The sequence below is a fragment of the Tinamus guttatus genome, unplaced genomic scaffold (assembly GCF_059628265.1).
Source record: "Tinamus guttatus ecotype Peru unplaced genomic scaffold, ASM5962826v1 Tinamus_guttatus_pri_ptg000126l, whole genome shotgun sequence".
NCBI lineage: Eukaryota > Metazoa > Chordata > Aves > Tinamiformes > Tinamidae > Tinamus > Tinamus guttatus.
In genome coordinates this window covers 76,115-97,397 of record NW_028288660.1, presented here as the reverse complement: position 1 = coordinate 97,397, position 21,283 = coordinate 76,115, and the positions used below count along the sequence as shown (strand labels likewise).

At 61.0% G+C, this 21,283-nt stretch overlaps 2 protein-coding genes across 2 annotated transcripts; both read right to left on the bottom strand.

The window, feature by feature from the left end:
• Window positions 1-2,719: 2,719 nt before the first annotated feature.
• Window positions 2,720-12,124, bottom strand: CAPN1 (calpain 1). The gene is made up of 22 exons (XM_088521690.1): window positions 12,036-12,124; window positions 9,029-9,297; window positions 8,335-8,404; window positions 8,148-8,266; window positions 7,771-7,904; window positions 7,535-7,703; window positions 7,366-7,449; window positions 5,235-5,320; window positions 5,072-5,146; window positions 4,830-4,990; window positions 4,579-4,751; window positions 4,494-4,505; window positions 4,166-4,377; window positions 4,051-4,090; window positions 3,908-3,973; window positions 3,771-3,828; window positions 3,572-3,636; window positions 3,411-3,479; window positions 3,236-3,314; window positions 3,009-3,125; window positions 2,859-2,917; window positions 2,720-2,787 (listed from the first exon to the last, which is right to left on the bottom strand). Exons 2-22 carry the CDS (start codon window positions 9,293-9,295, stop codon window positions 2,761-2,763), a joined length of 2,142 nt encoding a protein of 713 aa, XP_088377816.1. The 5' UTR covers window positions 9,296-9,297; window positions 12,036-12,124; the 3' UTR covers window positions 2,720-2,760.
• Window positions 12,125-12,889: 765 nt separating this feature from the next.
• Window positions 12,890-20,243, bottom strand: SPDYC (speedy/RINGO cell cycle regulator family member C). The gene is made up of 7 exons (XM_088521688.1): window positions 20,182-20,243; window positions 15,234-15,340; window positions 15,070-15,128; window positions 14,541-14,626; window positions 14,300-14,471; window positions 13,106-13,331; window positions 12,890-12,957 (listed from the first exon to the last, which is right to left on the bottom strand). Exons 1-7 carry the CDS (start codon window positions 20,241-20,243, stop codon window positions 12,896-12,898), a joined length of 774 nt encoding a protein of 257 aa, XP_088377814.1. The 3' UTR covers window positions 12,890-12,895.
• Between the last annotated feature and the right edge of the window lie 1,040 nt (window positions 20,244-21,283).

Genomic DNA, 21,283 nt, shown 5'->3' with positions numbered 1-21,283 from the left:
TCCCAGAATCCCAACAACCCCCTGAGACTGCCCCGGGACCTGCTGAGACCCCAAACAACCCCCCGGACACCCTGAGACTCCCCAGAACCCCCAACAACCCTCTGAGACTGCCCCGGGGACCTGCTGAGACCCCCAACAACCCCCTGAGACCCCCCAGAATCCCAACAACCCTCTGAGACCTCCCCGGGACCTGCTGAGACCCCAAACAACCCCCTGGGACCCCCCAGAATCCCAACAACCCCCTGAGACTCCTCCGGGACCTGCTGAGACCCCAAACAACCCCCTGGGACCCCCCAGAATCCCAACAACCCTCTGAGACCTCCCCTGGGACCTGCTGAGACCCCAACAACCCCCTGGGACCCCCAGAATCCCAACAACCCCCTGAGACTCCCCTGGGACCTGCTGAGACCCCAAACAACCCCCTGAGACCCCCCAGAATCCCAACAACCCTCTGAGACTGCCCCGGGACCTGCTGAGACCCCAAACAACCCCCTGAGACCCCCCAGAATCCCAACAACCCCCTGAGACTCCCCCGGGACCTGCTGAGACCCCAAACAACCCCCTGGGACCCCCCAGAATCCCAACAACCACCTGAGACTCCCCCGGGACCTGCTGAGACCCCAACAACCCCCTGGGACCCCCCAGAATCCCAACAACCCTCTGAGACTCCCCTGGGACCTGCTGAGACCCCAAACAACCCCCCGAGACCCCCCCAGAATCCCAACAACCCCCTGAGACTGCCCCGGGACCTGCTGAGACCCCAAACAACCCCCTGGGACCCCCCAGAATCCCAACAACCCCCTGAGACTGCCCCGGGACCTGCTGAGACCCCAACAACCCCCTGGGACCCCCCAGAATCCCAACAACCCTCTGAGACTCCCCCGGGACCTGCTGAGACCCCCAACAACCCCCCGGGACACCCTGAGACTCCCCAGAACCCCCAACAACCCTCTGAGACTCCCCTGGGACCTGCTGAGACCCCAAACAACCCCCTGGGACACCCTGAGATCCTCCAGAACCCCAACAACCCTCTAAGACTCCCCCAGAACCCTATGAGACCCCCCCTCCTGGACCCCCACAACCCTCCAAGACCCCAACAACCCTCTGAGACTCCCCCGGACCTGCTGAGACCCCAACAACCCCCTGAGACCTCCCAAGCACCCCACAACCCTCTGAGACCTCCCCAGGACCCAAACCACCCCCCAACAACCCCCTTTGCACCCCCCCCCCAACACCCCTTGGACCCAAACAACTTCCCCCCCAACACCCCCTAGACCCCCCCCCCCGCGACACCCGGAGGCCCCGCCCCCTCACGGCGGGCGGTGACGTCGTCGCTCTCGCAGCGCAGCTCGAAGAGCCGCAGCTCGCGCAGCACCGCGGCCGCCGCCTCCTCCCCCGCCGCGGCCTCCGCTCCCGCCGCGGCCTCCGCCATCCTCCCGCGCCCGCGAAAAGCGCGCGCCGCGCGGCGCGCCGGAGGGGCGGGGCGCCGGCCCCGCCCGGCCATATAAGGAGGGAGAGGGCGGGAAATGCCCTTATAAGGAGCGCCGAGGGGGAGTCAAGCCTTATAAGGGCGTGGGGGGGGGAGCCAGGCCTCATAGGGAGTGCGGGAGGTGGAACCAGGCCTTATAAGGAAGTCGGGGTGGGGCTTGGCCTGATGAGGAAGGCTAGGGCGGGGTATGCAAATTAGGCGCGGCGAGCGGCCAATGGGGGGAAGAGGGCGGGGCTTCGCCTCAGCGAGCGGCCGCCGCGCTGCCAGCGGGGAGTTTCCCGCCCTCGCTGAGGCGCCGGGTGGCGCTGGGGGGAGCGGGGCGGGACACGGAGGGGACACGGAGGGGACACGGAGGGGACACGGAGCTGGGGAGGGGGACACGAGGGGGACACGGAGCTGGGGAAGGGGGACACGGAGCTGTGGAGGGACAGGGCTGGGGACAGCAGCAAGAGGAGAGGGGGAAGCACCAGAGGCAGCACCTGCTGAGGAGGCTCCAGGCAGCACCTCAGAGTGGTTTTGGTCAAGACCTGAGGTAAAACCCACACTTTATTTATAAATATTTATATTCTAGTTTATATTCTTATAATTAAAGTGCTTATTCGGCCCAGGGTGGGTTATACGACACCCTGTGCTATGCCTAGAAAGAGGGAGGTGACCGTGAAGCCCTGACCCCAATCACTGAGGTAAAAACCCATTATTATTTAGTCAATATTTATATTTCAAGTTATAGTTTAACTACAAAAGTACTTATTTTACACAGGGGTGTTAAAGGGCACCCTGTCCCCTCCCCTGGGAGGAGGAAGTGGCCCTGAACAGGCTCCAGGGAGGTTAAGAGGGAAGGAGGCTGCTTTAATAACACATCTTGTGTTTATTATTTTTTCTGCTCTTAAAACAAATTTATACAGTTTTAAAAAAAAAACAATCACCAAACAGAACCGTACCCAGGAGGAAAGTGGGGAAGGGAGATCCCTGATCCCAGCACGACGCTGGGGGAAGGCAGCGCTGCAGGAGAGCCCAAAAGAGCCCAAAAGAGCCCCAAAAAGCAGCTGCATTTCACGTGGCCTGAGGAAATCCGGCACAACCCAAGCGCAGGGAAGGCACCGAGGAACCTGCGCTCCGTTAATCCAGGAAAAGCAGAGAGGGCCGCAGCGAGGCGAGAAGCAAGGCCGGGAAGAGCGGCCGTTTTCCACGTGTCCGGAAGCGGCGTTGGGAAAAGCTCCCGGGGGAAAAGGCACTTGGCGGCCGGGCCGGAGCCGCGCGCGGCTCCCGCGTCACGCGAACATGGTGAGTTGGAGCCACTGGGAAGAGGAGGGAACGCGGTGAGAGCGGAGCCGCGCGGAGCCGGAGCCGCCGCCGCGGCCCCCGGTACCTTGAGCAAGTCGAAGGTGACGACGCCGTCCTTGTCCCCGTCCAGCGCTTGGAAAAACCCTGCGGCAGCGGGACAAGAGGTCTTGGAATCGGAGGGAAATGGCTGGAAAAAGCAGGAAGAATGGGGAAAAAGAGGGAAAAAGGTACTCACGGAACATGGTTTCCAGGCGGACCAAGCAGCAGACGAAGCTGTCGAAGTCGAGGGCCAGGTCAGGCTCGGCGTAGCGGGTGATGATCAACTCGTGGAGCTTCTTGTTCAATTTAAAGCCTGGAGACGGGGGGAAAAAAGATGCGGAAAGGTGGGAAAAAGGTCATGGAGGAGGCGGGAGGTGCCGCTCCGCGTCACGTGATCCGTTAATTGTGTTAATTGGAGGCTACCTGCAGACTCCAGCGCCAGCCGCATCTCGTAGGCGCTCATGCTTCCCGATTTGTCCAGGTCGAACTTGCGGAAAATGGCCTGGAAAGCCAAGGGAGCGCATGAGGACAGGGATTCCCAACCAGGAGAGCGGGAACGGGGAGCCCGGGAGCGCATCCCGGCTCTGCCCCAACCCACCAGGTAATTCCGGATCCGGTTCCAGAGGACGTTGAACTCCACCAGCCCCAGCTTCCCGTTTCCGTCTTTCTGCGGACGGGTTAAGGAAGGCGCCGGATGATCCCTGCGTCCCCCTGCTCCGTCCCCGCGCGCATCCCGCTGCTTCCGGAGGGGAAGGATACATCCATGAGGTTGACCATGCTCCGGCACGACTCCACGCTGAACCCTTTGGTCCGGAGGTCTTTATCTGCGGGAGGGCACGAGGAACGAGGCCATTAACGAGCTGCCCACTCCCCTTCCCTAAAAATCCCACTCTGCAACACTGGGAATTTTGCGCCATGCAAAGGGAATTCCGGGCGGGAGAAGCCCGGATGCGCTCACGTTTCGCAATGATTCTGTTGAGGATGGTCTGCAGCTCCTTCACGCTGATCTCCATGTCCTGCAGAACAGAAAATCCCGCTGTTTCCCCCCAAATCCGCCCGCTCCGGCGCCGTCGGATGGGCCCGCGCGGGTCCTACCGGCCCCGCCAGCTGCCTGAAGAGCTGCTTGAAGTTGTCGTCGATCTCCGTTTCCGACAGCACTTTCTGCGGAGCGACAAACGGGGCGGGATGATCCGCGGGCGCCGCGGCGTTCCCGACGCGCCGCGCGCGCCGCCGCTCACCTCGTCCGGCAGCACGGCCTGCACCGCGTCGTCCATCTCCCTGCGGAAGCGGCGAGAGGGCTGGGAAGGGATCCGAGCGCCCGGAGCGGGGAGCCGCGGCGCGTCCGGCACTTACTCCGTCCCGGCTTTTTTCTCGGAGAAGACGCGGAGCACGAAGTCGCCCTCCTTGTCCGGCTCGAAGGTGGAGGGCACCACGACGTACTCGCCGGGCGGCAGCCGGAAGCGCGTGCTCACTTCCCGCAGGTTGATGAACTGCTCTGAGCGGGCGCGCGACGCGTTGGCCAGGAAGAAATCCCGCTTCAGGTGCACGCCCGACTTCCCCACGTACTGCCGGGAACGGGAGATGGACAAACGCCGGGAATCAGCGGCCGCCGGCGGGTTTCCTGCCCGGCATTCCCTCCGTTTTCACCTCGCCGAAGGCCGGCGGGGAATTTCGTACCCACCTCCGGGGGAACCTGCGGAGAGAAGGAGGAGCAGTTGGAGCGGAGCGGAGGTTGCGCGCGAAGCGGATGCAGCTCCGGAGGGTACCTCATACACGGCGAATCCGATGGTTTCCATGTCCTTTCCGTAGCGGCGTTCCCGGCGCCGGTGCTTCTGCATCAGCGCCAGCAGGAAGCTGCAGCCGGGCTCGCGCCCGGAATCGCCGTCATCATCCACCTCTTCCAGGTGGATTTTGAACTGCGGGTTGATCCAGAAGGTGGCTGGGGAAAAATAGGGAAAAACTGCAGCCTGGTCCACATCCAAAGATCCCGACGGGAAAGCCACGGAAAAGGCGGTACCGGGATAGTTGCGGCAGCCGCCGGCCGTGCTGCCGCGGCGCCACGAGCCGTCGTAGAGCTTCGTGTTCCACTTGCGGAACTTGTGGGACTCGAGCGCGTCCGGGGTGAGGTTGCAGATCTCCAGGCGGGTGAATTCCCGCAGGAAATCCCGGAAGGACATCCTGGAAGCGGGAGGGAGCAGCGCGGGAGCTGCCGCTCGCGCTCCCGAGGACGCTCCCGGCCGCCTTCTTCCCGGCGCTCACCAGAACTCGCCGTCCTCCATCTTCACCATGAGCTGCCGCCGCAGCGCCGGCTCCACCGCGTTCCACTCGGACGAGCTGCGCGGGGGGGCGACCGCTAATTAACGAGGGGCCCTAACGAGGCCGCTGCGTTAACGAGGAGCCCCCCCCCCGGGGCGGCACTCACTTGTCGCTCCAGGCCCCCGTCCACTCCACCTCTCCCCAGGGATTGCGCATCCGGATGAGCCCCAGCGCTTGGCCGCGGTAGTTGATCTGCGGAGGGGCGCCGACGCGGCCTCGCACCCCCAACCCCCCGATTTCCCCCCAAAATCCCCTTCCTCCTCTCCCAAACACCCTCCAAACTCCCCTACTTTTCTCCCAAACCCCCGATATCTGCCCAAAAATCCCATTTCCCCGCCAAATACCCTCCAAACTCCCCTACTTTTCCCCCAAACCCCCGATTTCCCCCCCAAAAAACCCACTTCCCCCCAAACACCCTCCAAACTCCCCTACTTTTCCCCCAACCCCCCGATTTCCCCCCCAAAAATCCCATTTCCCCCCAAACACCCTCCAAACTCCCCTACTTTTCCCCCAAACCCCTGAGTTCCCCCCCCAAAATCCCATCCCTCCTCCCCCCAAAAGCCCATTTCCCCCCCCAAACACCCTCCAAACTCCCCTACTTTTCTCCCAAACCCCCAATTTCCCCCCAAAATTCCCATCCCTCCTCCTCCAAAAAACCCACTTCCCCCCAAACACCCTCCAAACTCCCCTACTTTTCCCCCAAACCCTCCCGCTTCCCCCAAAAACGCCATTCCTCCTCTCCAAAAAAACCCACTTCCCCTCAAACACCCTCCAAACTCCCCTACTTTTCCCCCAAACCCTCCAAACTCCCCCACTTTTCCCCCCAAATCCAGCTTCCCCCCCAAAAAAACCCATTTCCCCCCAAACGCCCTCCAAACTCCCCTACTTTTCCCCCAAACCCTCCAAACTCCCCCACTTTTCCCCCCAAATCCAGCTTCCCCCCCAAAAAAACCCATTTCCCCCCAAACGCCCTCCAAACTCCCCTACTTTTCCCCCAAACCCCCGATATCTCCCCAAAAATCCCATCCCTCCTCCCCCAAAAAACCCACTTCCCCTCAAACACCCTCCAAACTCCCCTACTTTTCCCCCAAACCCTCCAAACTCCCCCACTTTTCCCCCCAAATCCAGCTTCCCCTCCAAAAAAACCCATTTCCCCCCCAAACGCCCTCCAAACTCCCCTACTTTTCCCCCAAACCCCCAATTCCCCCCCAAATTCCCATCCCTCCTCCCCCCAAAAACCTATTTCCCCCACCAAACACCCTCCAAACTCCCCTACTTTTCCCCCAAACCCCCAATTCCCCCCAAAAAATCCCATCCCTCCTCCCCCCCGAAAAACGCTCCCCCCCAAACACCCTCCAAACTCCCTACTTTTTCCCCAAACTCCTTATTTCCCCCCCAAAATCCCATCCCTCCTTCCCCAAAAAACCCACTTCCCCCCAAACGCCCTCCAAACTCCCCTACTTTTCCCCCAAACCCTCCCGCTTCCCCCAAAAACCCCATTCCTCCTCTCCAAAAAAAAAAACTATTTCCCCCCCAAACGCCCTCCAAACTCCCCTACTTTTCCCCCAAACCCCCAATTCCCCCCCAAATTCCCATCCCTCCTCCCCCCAAAAACCTATTTCCCCCACCAAACACCCTCCAAACTCCCCTACTTTTCCCCCAAACCCCCAATTCCCCCCAAAAAATCCCATCCCTCCTCCCCCCCGAAAAACGCTCCCCCCCAAACACCCTCCAAACTCCCTACTTTTTCCCCAAACTCCTTATTTCCCCCCCAAAATCCCATCCCTCCTTCCCCAAAAAACCCACTTCCCCCCAAACGCCCTCCAAACTCCCCTACTTTTCCCCCAAACCCTCCCGCTTCCCCCAAAAACCCCATTCCTCCTCTCCAAAAAAAAAAACTATTTCCCCCCAAATACCCTCCAAACTCCCCCACTTTTCCCCCCAAATCCAGCTTCCCCCCCAAAAAATGCTTTTTCCCCATAACTCTTCCACCACCTGCTTTTCCCCCCCAAAAATTCTGCTTCCCTGCAAAAAGAACTTCCCCCCCCAAACACCCCTTCTTCCCCCCAAAGAAATCCCTGCTTCCCCCCAAAGAAATCCCTGCTTTCTCCCAAAGAAATCCCTGCTTTCCCTACCGTGGAAACCCCTGTTTTCCCCCCCATGGGAACTCCCGCTTTCCCAAAAAATTCCCGCTTCTCCCCCTAAAAAATCCTCCCCAAACCCCCGTTTCCGCGCACCTGCTTGGCGCCCGTCACCGAGTACGCGTGTCCCTTCACCAGCTTCTTGAACGTCACGGCCTCCATGTCGAAGGCGCTCGTGATCTGCGGAGGGGAAAACGCCGCGGGGCGTCAGCGCGCCTTCCCGCCCGGATCCGGCCCGCCGCTCCCGGGAAAAAGGGGCACCGACGTCGATGGAGCAGCCGAGCAGGGAGCCGCGCTCCAGCGCCTTGAGGATCACTTGGAAGAGGTCGGCGGGCGGGCGCCGCAGGTCGAACCACTCGGTGACGCCGCCGGTGAAGTCCTCGAAGCCCTCGGAGGTGCTGCCGCCCGCGAGCGCCTCGTAGCAGCCGTTCACCCTGCGGGAAGCGGGAATGCCGCCGCCGTTCCCGGCTCTTCCCATCCCAGCCCGTGCTTGGCGCCTACTTGGCGTAAGCCTTTTCCAGCAGCGCGCTCCAGAACTCGGAGCCCTCGGCCGAGTGCACGAAGAGCAGCTTCCCGTCCTTGGTGGGCAGGTAGTCGTCCACCACCACGTCCAGCCACTCTCCGAACTGCCAGATCTGCGGGCGGAGGGATGCTCGGAGCCGGGAACGCCGCGGGAGCCGGGATAGGCCGCGGGAACGCGCGCCGTGGGAGCCGGGATGCGCGCCGCGCTCCCCGGCAGCGCATGGACGGAGCCGGATACCACGTGGGGATCACAGCCTTGACGTGCAAACCTACCCTTCCGTTTCCAATTTAAACCTACCCCTCCGTTTCCAATTTTTTCCCGCTTTTGGGAAGCAAGGAGCAGGTTTCCGGCTCACCTGGAAGTGGAAGATGCCGGCGTATCCCTGCTGGAAGCTCTGTCCGTGCGGGACCACGCGGTGCAGGATGGTGTCGTTGAGCGTCAGCGACGCGATGGCGGCCAGGAGCCAACAGTCGCCTGCGGAAAACCGCCGGCGTCACCCCCCGATCCCGCTTCCCAAGGGATGATCCCATGGAGGTGCCTACCCAGCGCTCCCTGGCAGATGTCGGTGCGCGTGGCTCCGTCCACAATGAACCGGGGGTTGGGACACAGCTCCTGGCGGGCAGAAACACACGGATAATGGGAAAAACGACCCAAAGCATCCTGCCATCGGGAATCCCGAGACGATCCCGCGCCATTCCCGCGGCTGTTGGCCTGGGAGGGGTTTTATGAGGCCGGAAGGCAGCGGGTTCGGAGCCGGGATAACCACCGCCCGCTCCCTTATCGCTCCGATCATCGGCCGAGGCCGCGACTCCGACCCGCTCCCTCCGCTGTTGTCATTATCCGTAGCCAGGAGGGCCAGACTCGCCCTAATCCCGCGGAACACCCGGCGCCGCCTCCGCGTTATCAGCGGAAACCAGAGCCCGGAGCTCACCGGAATCACCAGAACCCCAGAATCATCCTCAAAATTATTAATATCCGCAGCGAGAAAGTGGAAACTCACCCTAATATCCCTGGAATCCCCCAAAACCACTTGTTCCTACCTCAAATACCCATAACCAGCAGTCCCAAACTTGCCCTAATCTCCCCGGAATTACCAAGCCCTTGGAGAAACGGCTTCTTTGGGAAAACCGGGAGACTCCCAAACGCGCCGTAACCGCGGAACGAGCCGGGAAAACGCACGGGGTTGGGTTTTTTTGGGCTGGGTTTCTTCGTTCCGCGCCGTTTTCCCCGCCTTACCGAGGGCCGCATCCAGGTGACTCCGGCCGTCTTGGCGGAGCGCGGCCCGAGCTCGCGGAATCCGAGGGAAGCGGCGTGGGGCGGGAAGGCGTCGTCGCGGAAGAGGCGCCCGGAGCGGAGGCTCTCGGCGCGGAGCCGCTCGAAGTCCTGGCCCAGGTAGCGCACGGCGTTCTCGTGCCGGCCCAGGCCCAGGTCCCGCGCGCGCTGCCGCTGCACCTGCGCCGAGACGCCCGTGCAGAACACGGGCACCACCGGCTCCTCCGCCATCCCTGCGGAAAAGCGGGAGCGGCTGCGGAAAAGCGGGAGAGGCTCGGCGGCGTTCCGGGTCCCCGCGGGGATGTTCCCGAGCGCCACGCGCGCCCTTTGGGTGAAAATCCCGTTAATGCAAGGGATTAGAGCGCAGCGAGCTTGCCCGCTGTCTCTGTCCCCTGGATAAGCAGGAGAGGGGTCAAATTCCAAGGATTTGGGAAGGGGTCAAACCCAAGGATTTGGGAAGGGGGCAAACCCAAGGATTTAGGGGTGTTCCGGGTCTCCACAGTGACATTTCTGAGTGTTGCACATGCCAAATTTGGGTGAAAGTCCCATTAACGGAAGGGATTAGCGTGCAGTGAGCTTGGCCACTGTCTCCGTCCCCTGGAAAACCAGGAGAGGGGTCAAATTCCAAGGATTTGGGAAGGGGTCACACCCAAGGATTTGGGGTCAAACCCAAGGATTTAGGGGCGTTCCGGGTCCCCGCGGGGACGTTCCCGAGCGCCGCGCGTGCCGTTTGGGTGAAAATCCCATTCCAACCCTAAGCATTCTATGATTCTATGATTAGCGCGCAGCGAGCTTGGCCACTGTCTCCGTCCCCTGGAAAAGCAGGAGAGGGGTCAAATTCCAAGGATTTGGGAAGGGGTCAAACCCAAGGATTTGGGAAGGGGTCAAAGCCAAGGATTTGGGGGCGTTCCGGGTCCCCGCGGGGACGTTCCCAAGCGCCGCGCGCGCCCTTTGGGTGAAAGTCCCGTTAATGCAAGGGATTAGCGCGCAGCGAGCTTGGCCACTGTCTCTGTCCCCTGGATAAGCAGGAGAGGGGTTAAATCCCAAGGATTTGGGAAGGGGTCAAACCCAAGGATTTAGGGGCATTCCGGGTCCCCGCGGGGACGTTCCCGAGCGCCACGCGTGCCGTTTGGGTGAAAGTCCCATTAATACAAGGGATTAGCGCGCGGCGAGCTTGGCCACTGACTCTGTCCCCTGGATAAGCAGGAGAGGGGTCAAAATCCAAGGATTTGGGAAGGGGGCAAACCCAAGGATTTGGGAAGGGGGCAAACCCAAGGATTTGGGAAGGGGGCAAACCCAAGGATTTGGGGGCGTTTTGGGTCTCCGCGGTGACGTTTCTGAGTGTCGTATGCATCAAATTTGGGTGAAAGTCCCGTTCACGCAAGGGATTAGCGCGCGGCGAGCTTGGCCACTGACTCTGTCCCCTGGAAAAGCAGGAGAGGGGTCAAATTCCAAGGATTTGGGAAGGGGTCAAACCCAAGGATTTGGGAAGGGGTCAAACCCAAGGATTTAGGGGCGTTTTGGGTCTCCGCGGTGACGTTTCTGAGTGTTGCATGCATCAAATTTGGGTGAAAGTCCCATTAACGCAAGGGATTAACGCATGGCGAGCTTGGCCACTGACTCTGTCCCCTGGAAAAGCAGGAGAGGGGTCAAATCCAAGGATTTGGGAAAGGGTTGGGAGGATTTAGGGGCATTTTGGGTCTCCGCGGTGACGTTTCTGAGTGTTGCACGTGCCAAATTTGGGTGAAAGTCCCATTAACGGAAGGGATTAGCAGGCAGCAAGCTCGCCTGCTGTCTCTATCCGCTCTCCTGCCTGGAAAAGGCAGGGAAAAGAAGTTAATTCCACAGATTTCGGCGCACACAGGGAGAATCCGGGTCTGTTAGCGTTAGCAGCGAGGGAAAGGGAGCCGGCTCGCTTCGGAAATGGGGCAAAACCCCCCCAAAAGCTCCACGTTCCGGTTACGTAAACCCGGAGCGGGGCCGCTCCGACGTGCCGGAATGCCGAGCAGCTGCTCGGCTGCAACCCGAGCGCGGGGCCGCCTGGAAAGAGGCTCCGTTAACCCCGGGAAGCGCAGGGCGGAAAAGCGGGAAGAGTGACCCAAAAAAGGGGGAAACGACCCCAAAAACCGCCCCAGAAGGGGCCTGGGGCGCTGGGAACAGGTCAGGCCAGTTGGAGCATGGGGTGACTCAGCCTCCCAGCCCGCCTGGGCCCCGGGGAGGCTTAATTAGGTGTTAATTAATTAGGGAGCTGCCAGAGAGCACCGAGAGGACCCAAAAAGGCCAGAAATGGCCCCAAAAATCACTCCCTTGGTGACAGGTGCCAAAAAGGGGGGGGCCTGGGGGACACGAGCGATCCCATCGGAGCAGGACGGAGCTTCCTCATTAGCGACTCCCGCTTCCCAGAATTTTGGGAATCCTCAGCAGGGGGAAAAACCTCTTGGGAAGTTGTCCCAATGGGAGGCAGCTCCGAGTGGGAAAGGAGCTGCACCTTGGGCACGGAAAGGGAAAATCCTGGGGAATCTCGTGAATTCCAGCTCTCCAGAGCCAGTTGGGAAGGGGAAAAGCCGGATTTTTCCGGGACGCAGACAGGTGCGGAAGGACGAGGCCTAGCGCATCGACAGCATCCAGAAAAACAGCTGTGATTATTATTAATTATTAATATTAAATCAGCATGTATCAACGCTGGGGGCAGGAAAAAAAGCAGGATTTAGAATGGGGAAATACCCTTTGGGGGGATTTTACTTCCCGAAATCCATAGCAGGGTTGGGAAGGGGGATCCTGATGACTCCTTGGGCAGGGGGAAAATTGGAGGGAAAGGGGGTTTTGGGGCAGTTGCCCAAGAACTTCCTGGACGAACCCAGCGCGGAGTTGGGAAGCGCCGCTCTCCGGAGTCGCCCCCGGCTCCGCCGCCCTTCTCCGAATGCTCCGCCCGGCTCCGGAATAGCGGGAGAGACGGGACAGAGGGACGTACCTCTGTGAGGGTCCGAAAAACGCCGCGTCCGGGGAGGAAAAAACTCCGGAGCAGGAAGGCAAGGCCGGAACGGCGCTCCGGAGCCGCTGCCGCCTCCTCCCCGCGCGGCTCCTCCCTCGGGAGGGGAAAAAGTCCGGAGAAAACAACGCCCCGAGGAGGATTTTGGGGGCCTTCGGAGCCTCCGGAACAGCGGGAGCCTCCGGAGCTGCTGCCTCCTCCTCCGGACGCTGCGGATTTTTCTCCGCATTGCAACAACCTTCCCGGGTTTTTCCCCTCCCTCCCTGGCACCGCAGGGCGGATTCGCCCGGGATGCAGGGGGGTTTCCTGGGTTGCTTCCCGCCGGGATACGTGGGTGGGAGCGGGAGCTGCCGGGTCCCTACCTGGGCACCAGATCCGGGCTCAGCTGCCGGCTGCTCCGCAAGGAGGGAGGGATGGAAGCGGGTGAGGATTACGGAGCGAGCCCCATTCCGGGGATACAGGAAAGCGGCTGCGGAGTGAAAAGGGAGCTATTACAGTGGAAACACGGAATTCCCTTTGGGAAAAACCGCAGCTCCCCTCCCTTTGTCCAGAAGCGACGCTCCGGATCCCTTTCTGGATCCACTTGCAAGAATGGGGAAAGAATCCACGGAATTAGCTTTTCCCAGACATGTTTATTAGCATCGTCCAGCGATTCCCACACAACTCTAATGTATTTTTCCCCCTTTTCCACACACCTGCATCCACGGGATTCATCCCGTTTCCATACTCCATCCAACCCACCCCGCTCAGGCGGTCGGAGCAAGTCCGTAAAGTGCTCAGGAAGAGGAAAACCAAACCCCATTCCCATTCCCGGGGCGGCTCCGGGCGGGAAGGGAGCAGCGTCATCCCACGGAGGGCCAGGCCAGGACGGGGCCCTGGCGCTCGGCGTCCGGCTCCCGCGGGACTGCGGATGAGAAAAGCGGGATTTAATCCCAAAAAACGGGAGTAAACCCAGAGCGGGCAGCGGGGAAGCTCCCGGCTCCGGTGGTTAAGCCGGGAAGCAGTGGGGAAGCTCCCGGCTCCGGTGGTTAAGCCGGGAAGGCCGGACTCACGCGGGAGGATGAGGAGCGACGGGGCGGTGGCCGGCGCGGCGCCGTCCTCATCGTCACCGTCGTTGTCACCCGTGGGAAGGTGACACAGGGCACAGCCGGGGGGGGTGACGCCGGGGCCGCGGGGCAGCAGCTCCCGCTCATCCCGCAGGTAATTCCGGGTGGCTCCGCTGTGGTGCCGGGGCCGCTCCCGCAGCCAGGCCCAGTGCGACGGCTCCTTTGCCATAAGCTGCCAGAGGGAACAAAAATCCCGATTTTTCGGGGGGTTTAGGACGTTTTGGAGATGGGAATAGGGATTTGGGAGGCAAATAATGTTAAAAGCTGCAGTGGGAAACAGGGACGCGTGAGGAATCGGAGTGGGAACGATGGCTTCCCGCCGGGATCCCGGCCCTCGCTTCCCACTCTTTCCCCACTACGGATTTGGGGCCAAGGCAGGAAATGCCCCTTGGAGCAAAAAAAAAAAAAGTGGCAACGCTCCAAGACTTCCCACTGGGATCCCAGTCCCTGCTTCCCACTTTTCTCTCCCCCCTGGATTTGGGAAACTGAGGCAGGAAATAATCCCCATTGGAGCCAGAGAGCGGCACCGCTCCAAGCACGGCTACCGATGCTCCGGTGGGATCCAGCCCTCACTTCCACCTTTCTCTTCCCTATGGATTAAGGGCCCAAGGAAAGAAAACCCCCTTGGAGCCAGGAAAGCTGCAACATTCCCAGAGCGACTCATTCTCCAGCAGGAAAAGGGATGCTGGCGCCCATATCCCAAAGGGATCCGAAGCCCCCGCCGGGGGGCCCCCCATATCCCAAAGGGATCCAAATCCCCCGCCGGGGGGCCCCCCCATATCCCGAGGGATCCAAAGCCCCCGCCGGGGGGGGGCCCCCATATCCCAAAGGGATCCAAAGCCCCCGCCGGGGGGGGGCCCCCATATCCCAAAGGGATCCAAAGCCCCCGCCGGGGGGCCCCCCATATCCCGAGGGATCCAAATCCCCCGCCGGGGGGCCCCCCATATCCCGAGGGATCCAAATCCCCCGCCGGGGGCCCCCCCATATCCCGAGGGATCCCAAGCCCCCGCCGGGGGCCCCCCCATATCCCAAGGGATCCCAAGCCCCCGCCGGGGGCCCCCCCATATCCCAAAGGGATCCAAAGGCCCCGCCGCGTTCCAGGGAAGGCAATTCCCAGCGCCGGGAAGGCGGCTCCGTTACCTCGTCGCAGCAGTGGCGGCTGACGGCGGCTCGGAAGTTCATCCGGGCCCAGAAGGCGTCGCGGAGCCGGAGGAAGCGCGGGAAGAGCTGGCGCCAGCGGGATCCCAGCGCCCAGGGGAAGATCTCGTACTTGGGCTCCTCCTCATCCTCCTCCATGTCGTTCGCCAGGTACCTGCGACGGAGCCGGTGACGAGGCCGCCGGGAACGATCCGCGCGATCCGCACGGCGTTCCGGCACTCACAGCGCCGCAAAGAGGTTCATCCGGGTGTACTCGGCCGTGGGCAGCCCCGCGCGCTGGAAGTAGGTGAGCGCCATGGCCAGCAGGTACTGGAAAACAGGGAAAACGGGCGCTCAAACACCGGGAAAACGGGCGCTCAAACACCGGGAAAACGGGCGCTCAAACACCGGGAAAACGGGCGCTCAAACACCGGGAAAACGGGCGCTCAAACACCGGGAAAACCAGGGGATATTGGGACTCACTTCCCCTTCTAAACCCATGATTTCTGGGAAGGGGGTGAATGTGACTGTTGTATTTTTCCCTTACTCTCATTTGTCCCCGCAAAATAGGGATAAGTGTTGGGATTGTGGATTTCCCCCCCCCATCATTTTCTCCCTCCAAAATGGGAGTAGTTCTGGGATCATGGGATTTTTTCCCCCTTTTTCTTCCCCAAAACGAGGGTAGCACCAGGATTGTGGGGATTTTCCCCCTTTTCCTCCCCCAAAATGTGGGAAGCACTGGAATGGACAGCGCTGCTGCCTCCGGAACCGACCTTATCCGAGATGCGGTAGCAGGCGTCCATGGAAAGGAACTCCTGGATCACGTTATCCTCTGCAAGAGAGCTGGGATGCATCACCACCACCTTCTTCCCAGGGAAAAATTCCCTGTTTTTTTTGTGGCATTTTAACAGGGAAAAGCCGGAGCGGCAGCTCTTACCCAGGAGGTTGAAGAAGGCGGCTTGCTCTTCCTGGTGACAGGGTGTCCGGGAAGGCTCCGGAGCGGGAATCTGCGTGGGCTTCATCTCCGGGAATGATGGACGGACACTGCGGGGACAAGAGGGGATCCCCGGGATGCCGGAGACGCAGGATCACGGCCCTTGGAAGGGAAAAACCAGCTCTTCCCCCTTCCAAAAAAGCTCCAAATTCCCCCTAAAAACAGACTTAGGAAAGCTAGAAAGCAAGAAGAGAGCAATTTTAGCCCCAAGCACAAAATTGAGGGGTTTTAAGCACTCATTTTACCATAAAGCTGCTTTTTTTCCAACAGTTTTCACAGCGCTGGATTGGGGAAAGCATCCGAACAGAAGGAGATGAGTCGCTTTAATCCGCATGGAGCCATGGAGTTATCCCAAATCATCCGGAGAAAAGTGGGATAAAGGAATCCTGAGGAAGGGAGACCCCCACAACCCCTCTCATCCCCAATTCTCCCACCCCCAAAAATCCTTTTCTAGCCCCAAAACAGATCTACTGCTCAAATAAACACAAAACACTCACACCAGGGCAGGAAAACAGATTTATTTTGTTTAAATCGGGATTTTTACAGGGCTTAATTTGGTTCCAAACGCTCCCGTCGGAGGCCGCTTCACCACACTCGTTGAAAACCGGTGTTTAAACACACTTTAATAGGGAAAAACCACATTTTTGTTCACCTTTTCAGCAATTCAGGTACTTTTTCACCTCATTTTTAAGCTGCTCAGAATGACAGTTTTCCAGCCCAAAATGATAGTTTTCTTTGCAAGGATTAAGAGACAGCAACCTCAGCACAAGGGAATTTTGGGGAGGAAAAAAAAAAAAAAAAAAAGACATCAATGGAGCCATCCCAAGAACAGGCGGGATTAATTTTCCCTATTATTATAAATCCACTGAGGCCACCTCTGCCTCACACAAAAACCCCAGAAACCACCCCAAAACGATGCCCAAGGGGCCAGAGGGCTCTTTTTACCTCACAGCACCCAAACCTCGACGGTTTCCCCTTTTCCACGTGGAAAAAGGGGGACTTCACCTCATGGGGAGCCGCTTTTCCTCCCACGGGAGGAGAACGGGGGGAAACGGCCACCTCAGAGCGCGACGTGGGAGGCCCCTTCGCGCCGCATGGCGCCGTTTCCCGCCTTTTTTTTTCCCCCCCTTTACGTCACTCGCGCGCTGCCCTCCCCTCACCTGAGCGGAGCGGGAGGAGGAGGAGTCACAGAATTGATCCCGCCCCTCTGCGGTCTGCGCCTTCTATAGGCTGCGGGCGGGCGAGCGCGGCCAATCAGAGCAAAGCCCCGCCTCCTCCTTCGCGGGAGGCGTGGCAACGCCGCTGTCCGTCACAGCGGGGAGGGGGCGGGGCTTGAGGGAGGCGCCAGCCAACCAGAAGGTCGGGGGGGCGGGGAGGGCGTTGCTGATAGGCTGGGCGGGGCAGGCGGGGGGCGGGCTTTTAGTGTAGGGGGGGCCTGTCAGCAAGGGGCGGAGCGTTGCGAGCTCCGTGCCCGTTTTGGGGCTAAATTCTGAGCAAACGGGGGCGGGCGCGTGCGAAAAAATGGGCATATCCTATAGGATTGGGAGCCGCAGGCCGTATACAGGGTGGGAAATGGGTCAAAACAGCCGGATTTAGGGCTGAAATCCGGCCCGGCGGCACCAGGCGTTCCGAAAGCCTGAGAACGAACGCAGCTCATCACACACCGGGGGCGGGGAGAAGCGGGTCTCTCCTAGCAACAGCGGCCGCGCCCCCTCATTGGCCGAGGTGGGGGCCTTTCTTTGTGATTGGCGGAGCGCCGCGCGGCGCTGGCCAATGGGAGCGAGCCACGGGCCCCTGGCTGCCCCGTGCGGGAGCGGGCGGCTCGGGCCGTACCATGTGCGGGGCGGCGGGGGGGGGGGAGCCCGGCGGACTTCCCGGTTCGGGGGAGGGCGAAGGCGAATCCGGGGGGGGTCCCAGCCCAACCCCCCCGTTGGTTAAAACTATTAGCAGGAAAACGGGGGGGGGGGGCAGCGCGCGAAACGCCCCCCCCAAAAGAAACCACCCCCGGGCTCCCCCCGTGCGGGCGTGGGGGTAGTACGGCCCGACCGGAAGTGAGGTGTCGCGCTCGCAGGGGCTTCCGGCCAAGGAGGCGGGGCGGCCTGAGGAGGGGGGCGCAGGCGGCGGCGGGGCCCGATCCGTGTGAGTGCGGGGGGGGGGGGCGGATTTTGGGGTGTTTTGAGGGGAATTTGGGGGTTTGAGCGGCGACAAGGACGGGGGGAGGGGTCAAATGGGTGACGTAGGGGCGGGGAGCGCGGGCTGGGGGCGAAGTTGGGGGTTGGGGGGGGATATGTCCGGGGGGGGGCGTTTAAGGGGTCCGGGGCGGGGGGGGGGGGACACCAAGAGGGACCTGAGGGGGGATTGGGGACATGGGGGGGGGTCAGGGGTGTCGGGGGGGGCACTTGGGGGGGCGGGAGGGGGATCGGGAGGCGCCAAGAGGGACCTTGGGGACATTGGGGGGGTGTTGGGGACATGGGGGGGCGTAGAGGTTTGGGGGGGACATTTAGGGTATGGGGGGGGCGGGGACATCAAGAGGGACCTGGGGGACATTGGGGGGGCGTTGGGGACATGGGGGGGAGTAGAGGTTTGGGGGGGACATTTAGGGTATGGGGGGGGCGGGGACATCAAGAGGGACCTGGGGGACATTGGGGACATGGGGGGGATAGAGTTTTGGGGGGGACACTTAGGGTATGGGGGGGGTGGGGACATCAAGAGGGACCTGGGGGACATTGGGGGGGCGTTGGGGACATGGGGGGGGGGGTAGGTGAGACAAGGGGGGTCTTTGAGGGGGGCAGAGGATATTGGGGACATTAGCGAGGGCTGATCCGGAATCGGGACAGGGCTGGAGCGGATCCGGAGCCTCCGGAGGGGGGTGGGAATCGCGGCGGGGGCTTTTCCCGTTATCCCGAGATCCCGGAGTAATTCCTGGCCTCACACTGTCCCGCTTTTCCCGCTGTTTCCATGGAATTAGTCACAGGCGGAGCTAAAAAGCGGCTGTAACCCGGGACCCCCGGGGCCTTGTTCCCCCCTTCCAGCTCCATTTCCCTTTGGAAAAACAAATCCGCACGGAGCGGAGCCTCCCATGGATCCGTCGGGACAGATCGGGGCATTTTGGGCCCCAATGTGATAATTTACAGCACCAAAATAACTTTTTAGGTGCCATACCAGGGTTTTTTTCCCCACTTTCCTCTGCTTTCACCCCATTTTTTTTCCTGCTTTCTTCCACTTTCACCCAGGATTTTTCCCATTTTCCTCCATTTTCACCCTGTTTTTTTTCCCATTTTTCTCCATTTTCAGCCCAGCACCAAAATAATTTTGAAGCACCCTCATGGGTGTTTTATTTTGCCCATTTTCCTCCGCTTTCACACCATTATTTTTGCCTATTTCCTTCCTCTTTTACCGTGGTACTGAAATCATTCAGAGGCAGTATCGCGGTAACGGTTATTTTGCCCATTTCCGCCTGTTTTCATCCTGGGGTTTTGCTCATTTCCCCCATTTTTCCCCCAGCACCACAATACCCCCTCAGCACCGCTTTGACGGGTGAATTTTGCTGATTCCCCCCATTTTCACCCTGTTTTTTTTCCTATTTTCTCCCCATTCCCCCCAACACCGCAGTACCCCATCAGCAACTACTTTGGGGGTGTTTTTTTTTCCCAATTCCCCCCGTTTCCACCCCATTCTTGCCCCATTTCTCTCCCCCCCCGGCAGGTCAGTTCCCCATTCCCGTTCCATGGGTGTTTCCCCCGTTTTTGCCCTGTTCCTGCCCCGTTTTTGCCCTGTTCCTGCCCCGTTTTTGCCCCGTTACCGCTCCACAGGCATTTCCCCCGTTTTGCCCCGTTTTGCCCCATTCTCGCCCCGTTTTCGCCCCATTCCCACCCCATTCTCGCCTCATCCTTGCAGGTCCCTTCCCGCTCCACAGGCATTTCCCCCTTTTTGCCCCGTTTTGCCCCCTTTTCCTGCCGTTTTCACCCCTTTCCAGCAGGTCTGCTCCCCGTTCCCACTCCATTTCCCCATTCCCGCCCTGTTTTCACACCATTCCCACTTCTCTCTCCCCATAGGTCCGTTCCCATTCCCATTCCAAGGACCTTTGCCCCGTTTTCACCTCTTCCCTACAGGTCCGCTCCCGCTCCACAGGCATTTCCCTGTTTGCGCCCCATTCCCGCTCCGTTTTCGCCCCGTTTTCACCCCATTCCCTCTCCGTTCTCACGCCGTTCCCGCCCTGTGTCTCCCCTCACATCCGCGCCGGTTTTTGCCCCGTTCCCGCTCCGTTTTTGCCCCGTTCCCGCTCCGTTTTTGCCCCGTTCCCGCTCCGTTTTTGCCCCGTTCCCGCTCCGTTTTTGCCCCGTTCCCGCTCCGTTTTTGCCCCGTTCCCGCTCCGTTTTTGCCCCGTTCCCGCTCCGTTTTTGCCCCGTTCCCGCTCCGTTTTTGCCCCGTTCCCGCTCCGTTTTTGCCCCGTTCCCGCTCCGTTTTTGCCCCGTTCCCGCTCCGTTTTTGCCCCGTTCCCGCTCCGTTTTTGCCCCGTTCCCGCTCCGTTTTTGCCCCGTTCCCGCTCCGTTTTCGCCCCGTTCCCGCTCCGTTTTCGCCCCGTTCCCGCTCCGTTTTCACACCATTCCCGCCCCGTGTCTCCCCACAGGTCCGCTCCGTTCTCGTCCTGTTCCCGCTCCGTTCTCTCCCGGTTCCTGCTCCATTCTCGTGCCGTTTTCATGCCGATCCCACCCCGTTTTCACGCCGTTCCTGCCCCGTTCCCGCTCTGTTCTCACGCCATTCTCTCCCCGCAGGTCCCCTCCGTTCTCGCCCCATTCCCGCTCCGTTCTCTCCCGGTTCCTGCTCCAATCCCACCCCATTTTCATGCCGATCCCGCCCCGTTTTCACACCGTTCCCGCTCTGTTCTCACCGCTGTTCCTGCCTCGTGTCTTTCTGTAGGTCCACTCCGTTTTCGCCCCATTCCTGCGCCATTCCCGCCCTGTTTTCACCCCATTCCCACTCCGTTCTCACACCATTCCCGCCCCGTGTCTCCCTGCAGGTCTGCCCCGTTCCTGCTCCGTTCTTGCCCCGCTCCTGTGCCGTTTTCACGCCGTTCCCAGTCCTCTCTCGCTCCATTCCCACGCCGTTTTCATGCCGATCCCACCCTGTTTTCATGCCATTCCCACTCCATTCTCACACCATTCCCACCCCGTGTCTCCCCGCAGGTCCACTCTGTTCTTGCCCCGTTCCTGCGCCGTTTTCACGCCGTTCCCAGTCGTCTCTCGCCCCGTTCCTGCGCTGTTTTCACACTGATCCCGCCCCGTTTTCATGCCGTTCCCGCTCCGTTCTCGCCCCGTTCCCACCCTGTTCCCTGCGCTTCGATGCTGCGCGCAGCCCCGTTCTCATCCCATTCCCGCTCCATTCCCGCTCCGTTCTCACCCCATTCCCGTTCCCTCCCGCAGGTCGCTCCGTCCCGGCACTCCGGCCGCTCCGATGCTGCACGCGGCCCCGTTCCCGCTCCATTCCCTCCCCGTTCTCACCCCATTCCCGCTCCGTTCCCACCCCGTTCCCGTTCCCTCCCCGCAGGTCACTCCGTCCCGGCGCTCCGGCCGCTCCGATGCTGCACGCGGTGGCCCCCTGTTCTCACCCCATTCCCGCTCCATTCCCACCCCGTTCCCACCCCGTTCCCGTTCCCTCCCGCAGGTCGCTCCGTCCCGGCGCTCCAGCCGCTCCGATGCTGCGCGCGGTGGCCCCCTGTTCTCACACCATTCCCGCTCCGTTCCCGCTCCATTCCCACTCCGTTCTCACTCCGTTCCCGCTCCATTCCCGCTCCGTTCTCACCCCATTCCCGTTCCCTCCCCATAGGTCACTCCGTCCCGGCGCTCCGGCTGCTCCGATGCTGCGCGCAGCCCCGTTCCCGCTCCGTTCCCACCCCATTCCCGCTCCATTCTCACCCCATTCCCGCTCCATTCCCTCCCCGTTCCCGCTCCATTCCCGCTCCATTCCCACCCCGTTCCCACCCCATTCCCGCT

Excerpts from the sequence above, each read along its gene's own strand:
- CAPN1 (XM_088521690.1), bottom strand. The coding sequence starts at position 9,295 with ATGGCGGAGGAGCCGGTGGTGCCCGTGTTCTGCACGGGCGTCTCGGCG. Across the intron at positions 4,091-4,165 it reads GAGAAAAAAGCCGGGACGGA|GGAGATGGACGACGCGGTGC; the intron begins GTAAGTGCCGGA and ends CCGCTTCCGCAG. Across the intron at positions 2,918-3,008 it reads CCGCCTGGAAACCATGTTCC|GGTTTTTCCAAGCGCTGGAC; the intron begins GTGAGTACCTTT and ends CCGCTGCCGCAG.
- SPDYC (XM_088521688.1), bottom strand. The coding sequence starts at position 20,243 with ATGGCGCAGGAATGGGGCGAAAACGGAGTGGACCTACAGAAAGACACG. Across the intron at positions 15,341-20,181 it reads GACACGAGGCAGGAACAGCG|TGTCCGTCCATCATTCCCGG; the intron begins GTGAGAACAGAG and ends TTGTCCCCGCAG. Across the intron at positions 12,958-13,105 it reads GTCGCTCCTCATCCTCCCGC|TCCCGCGGGAGCCGGACGCC; the intron begins GTGAGTCCGGCC and ends TCTCATCCGCAG.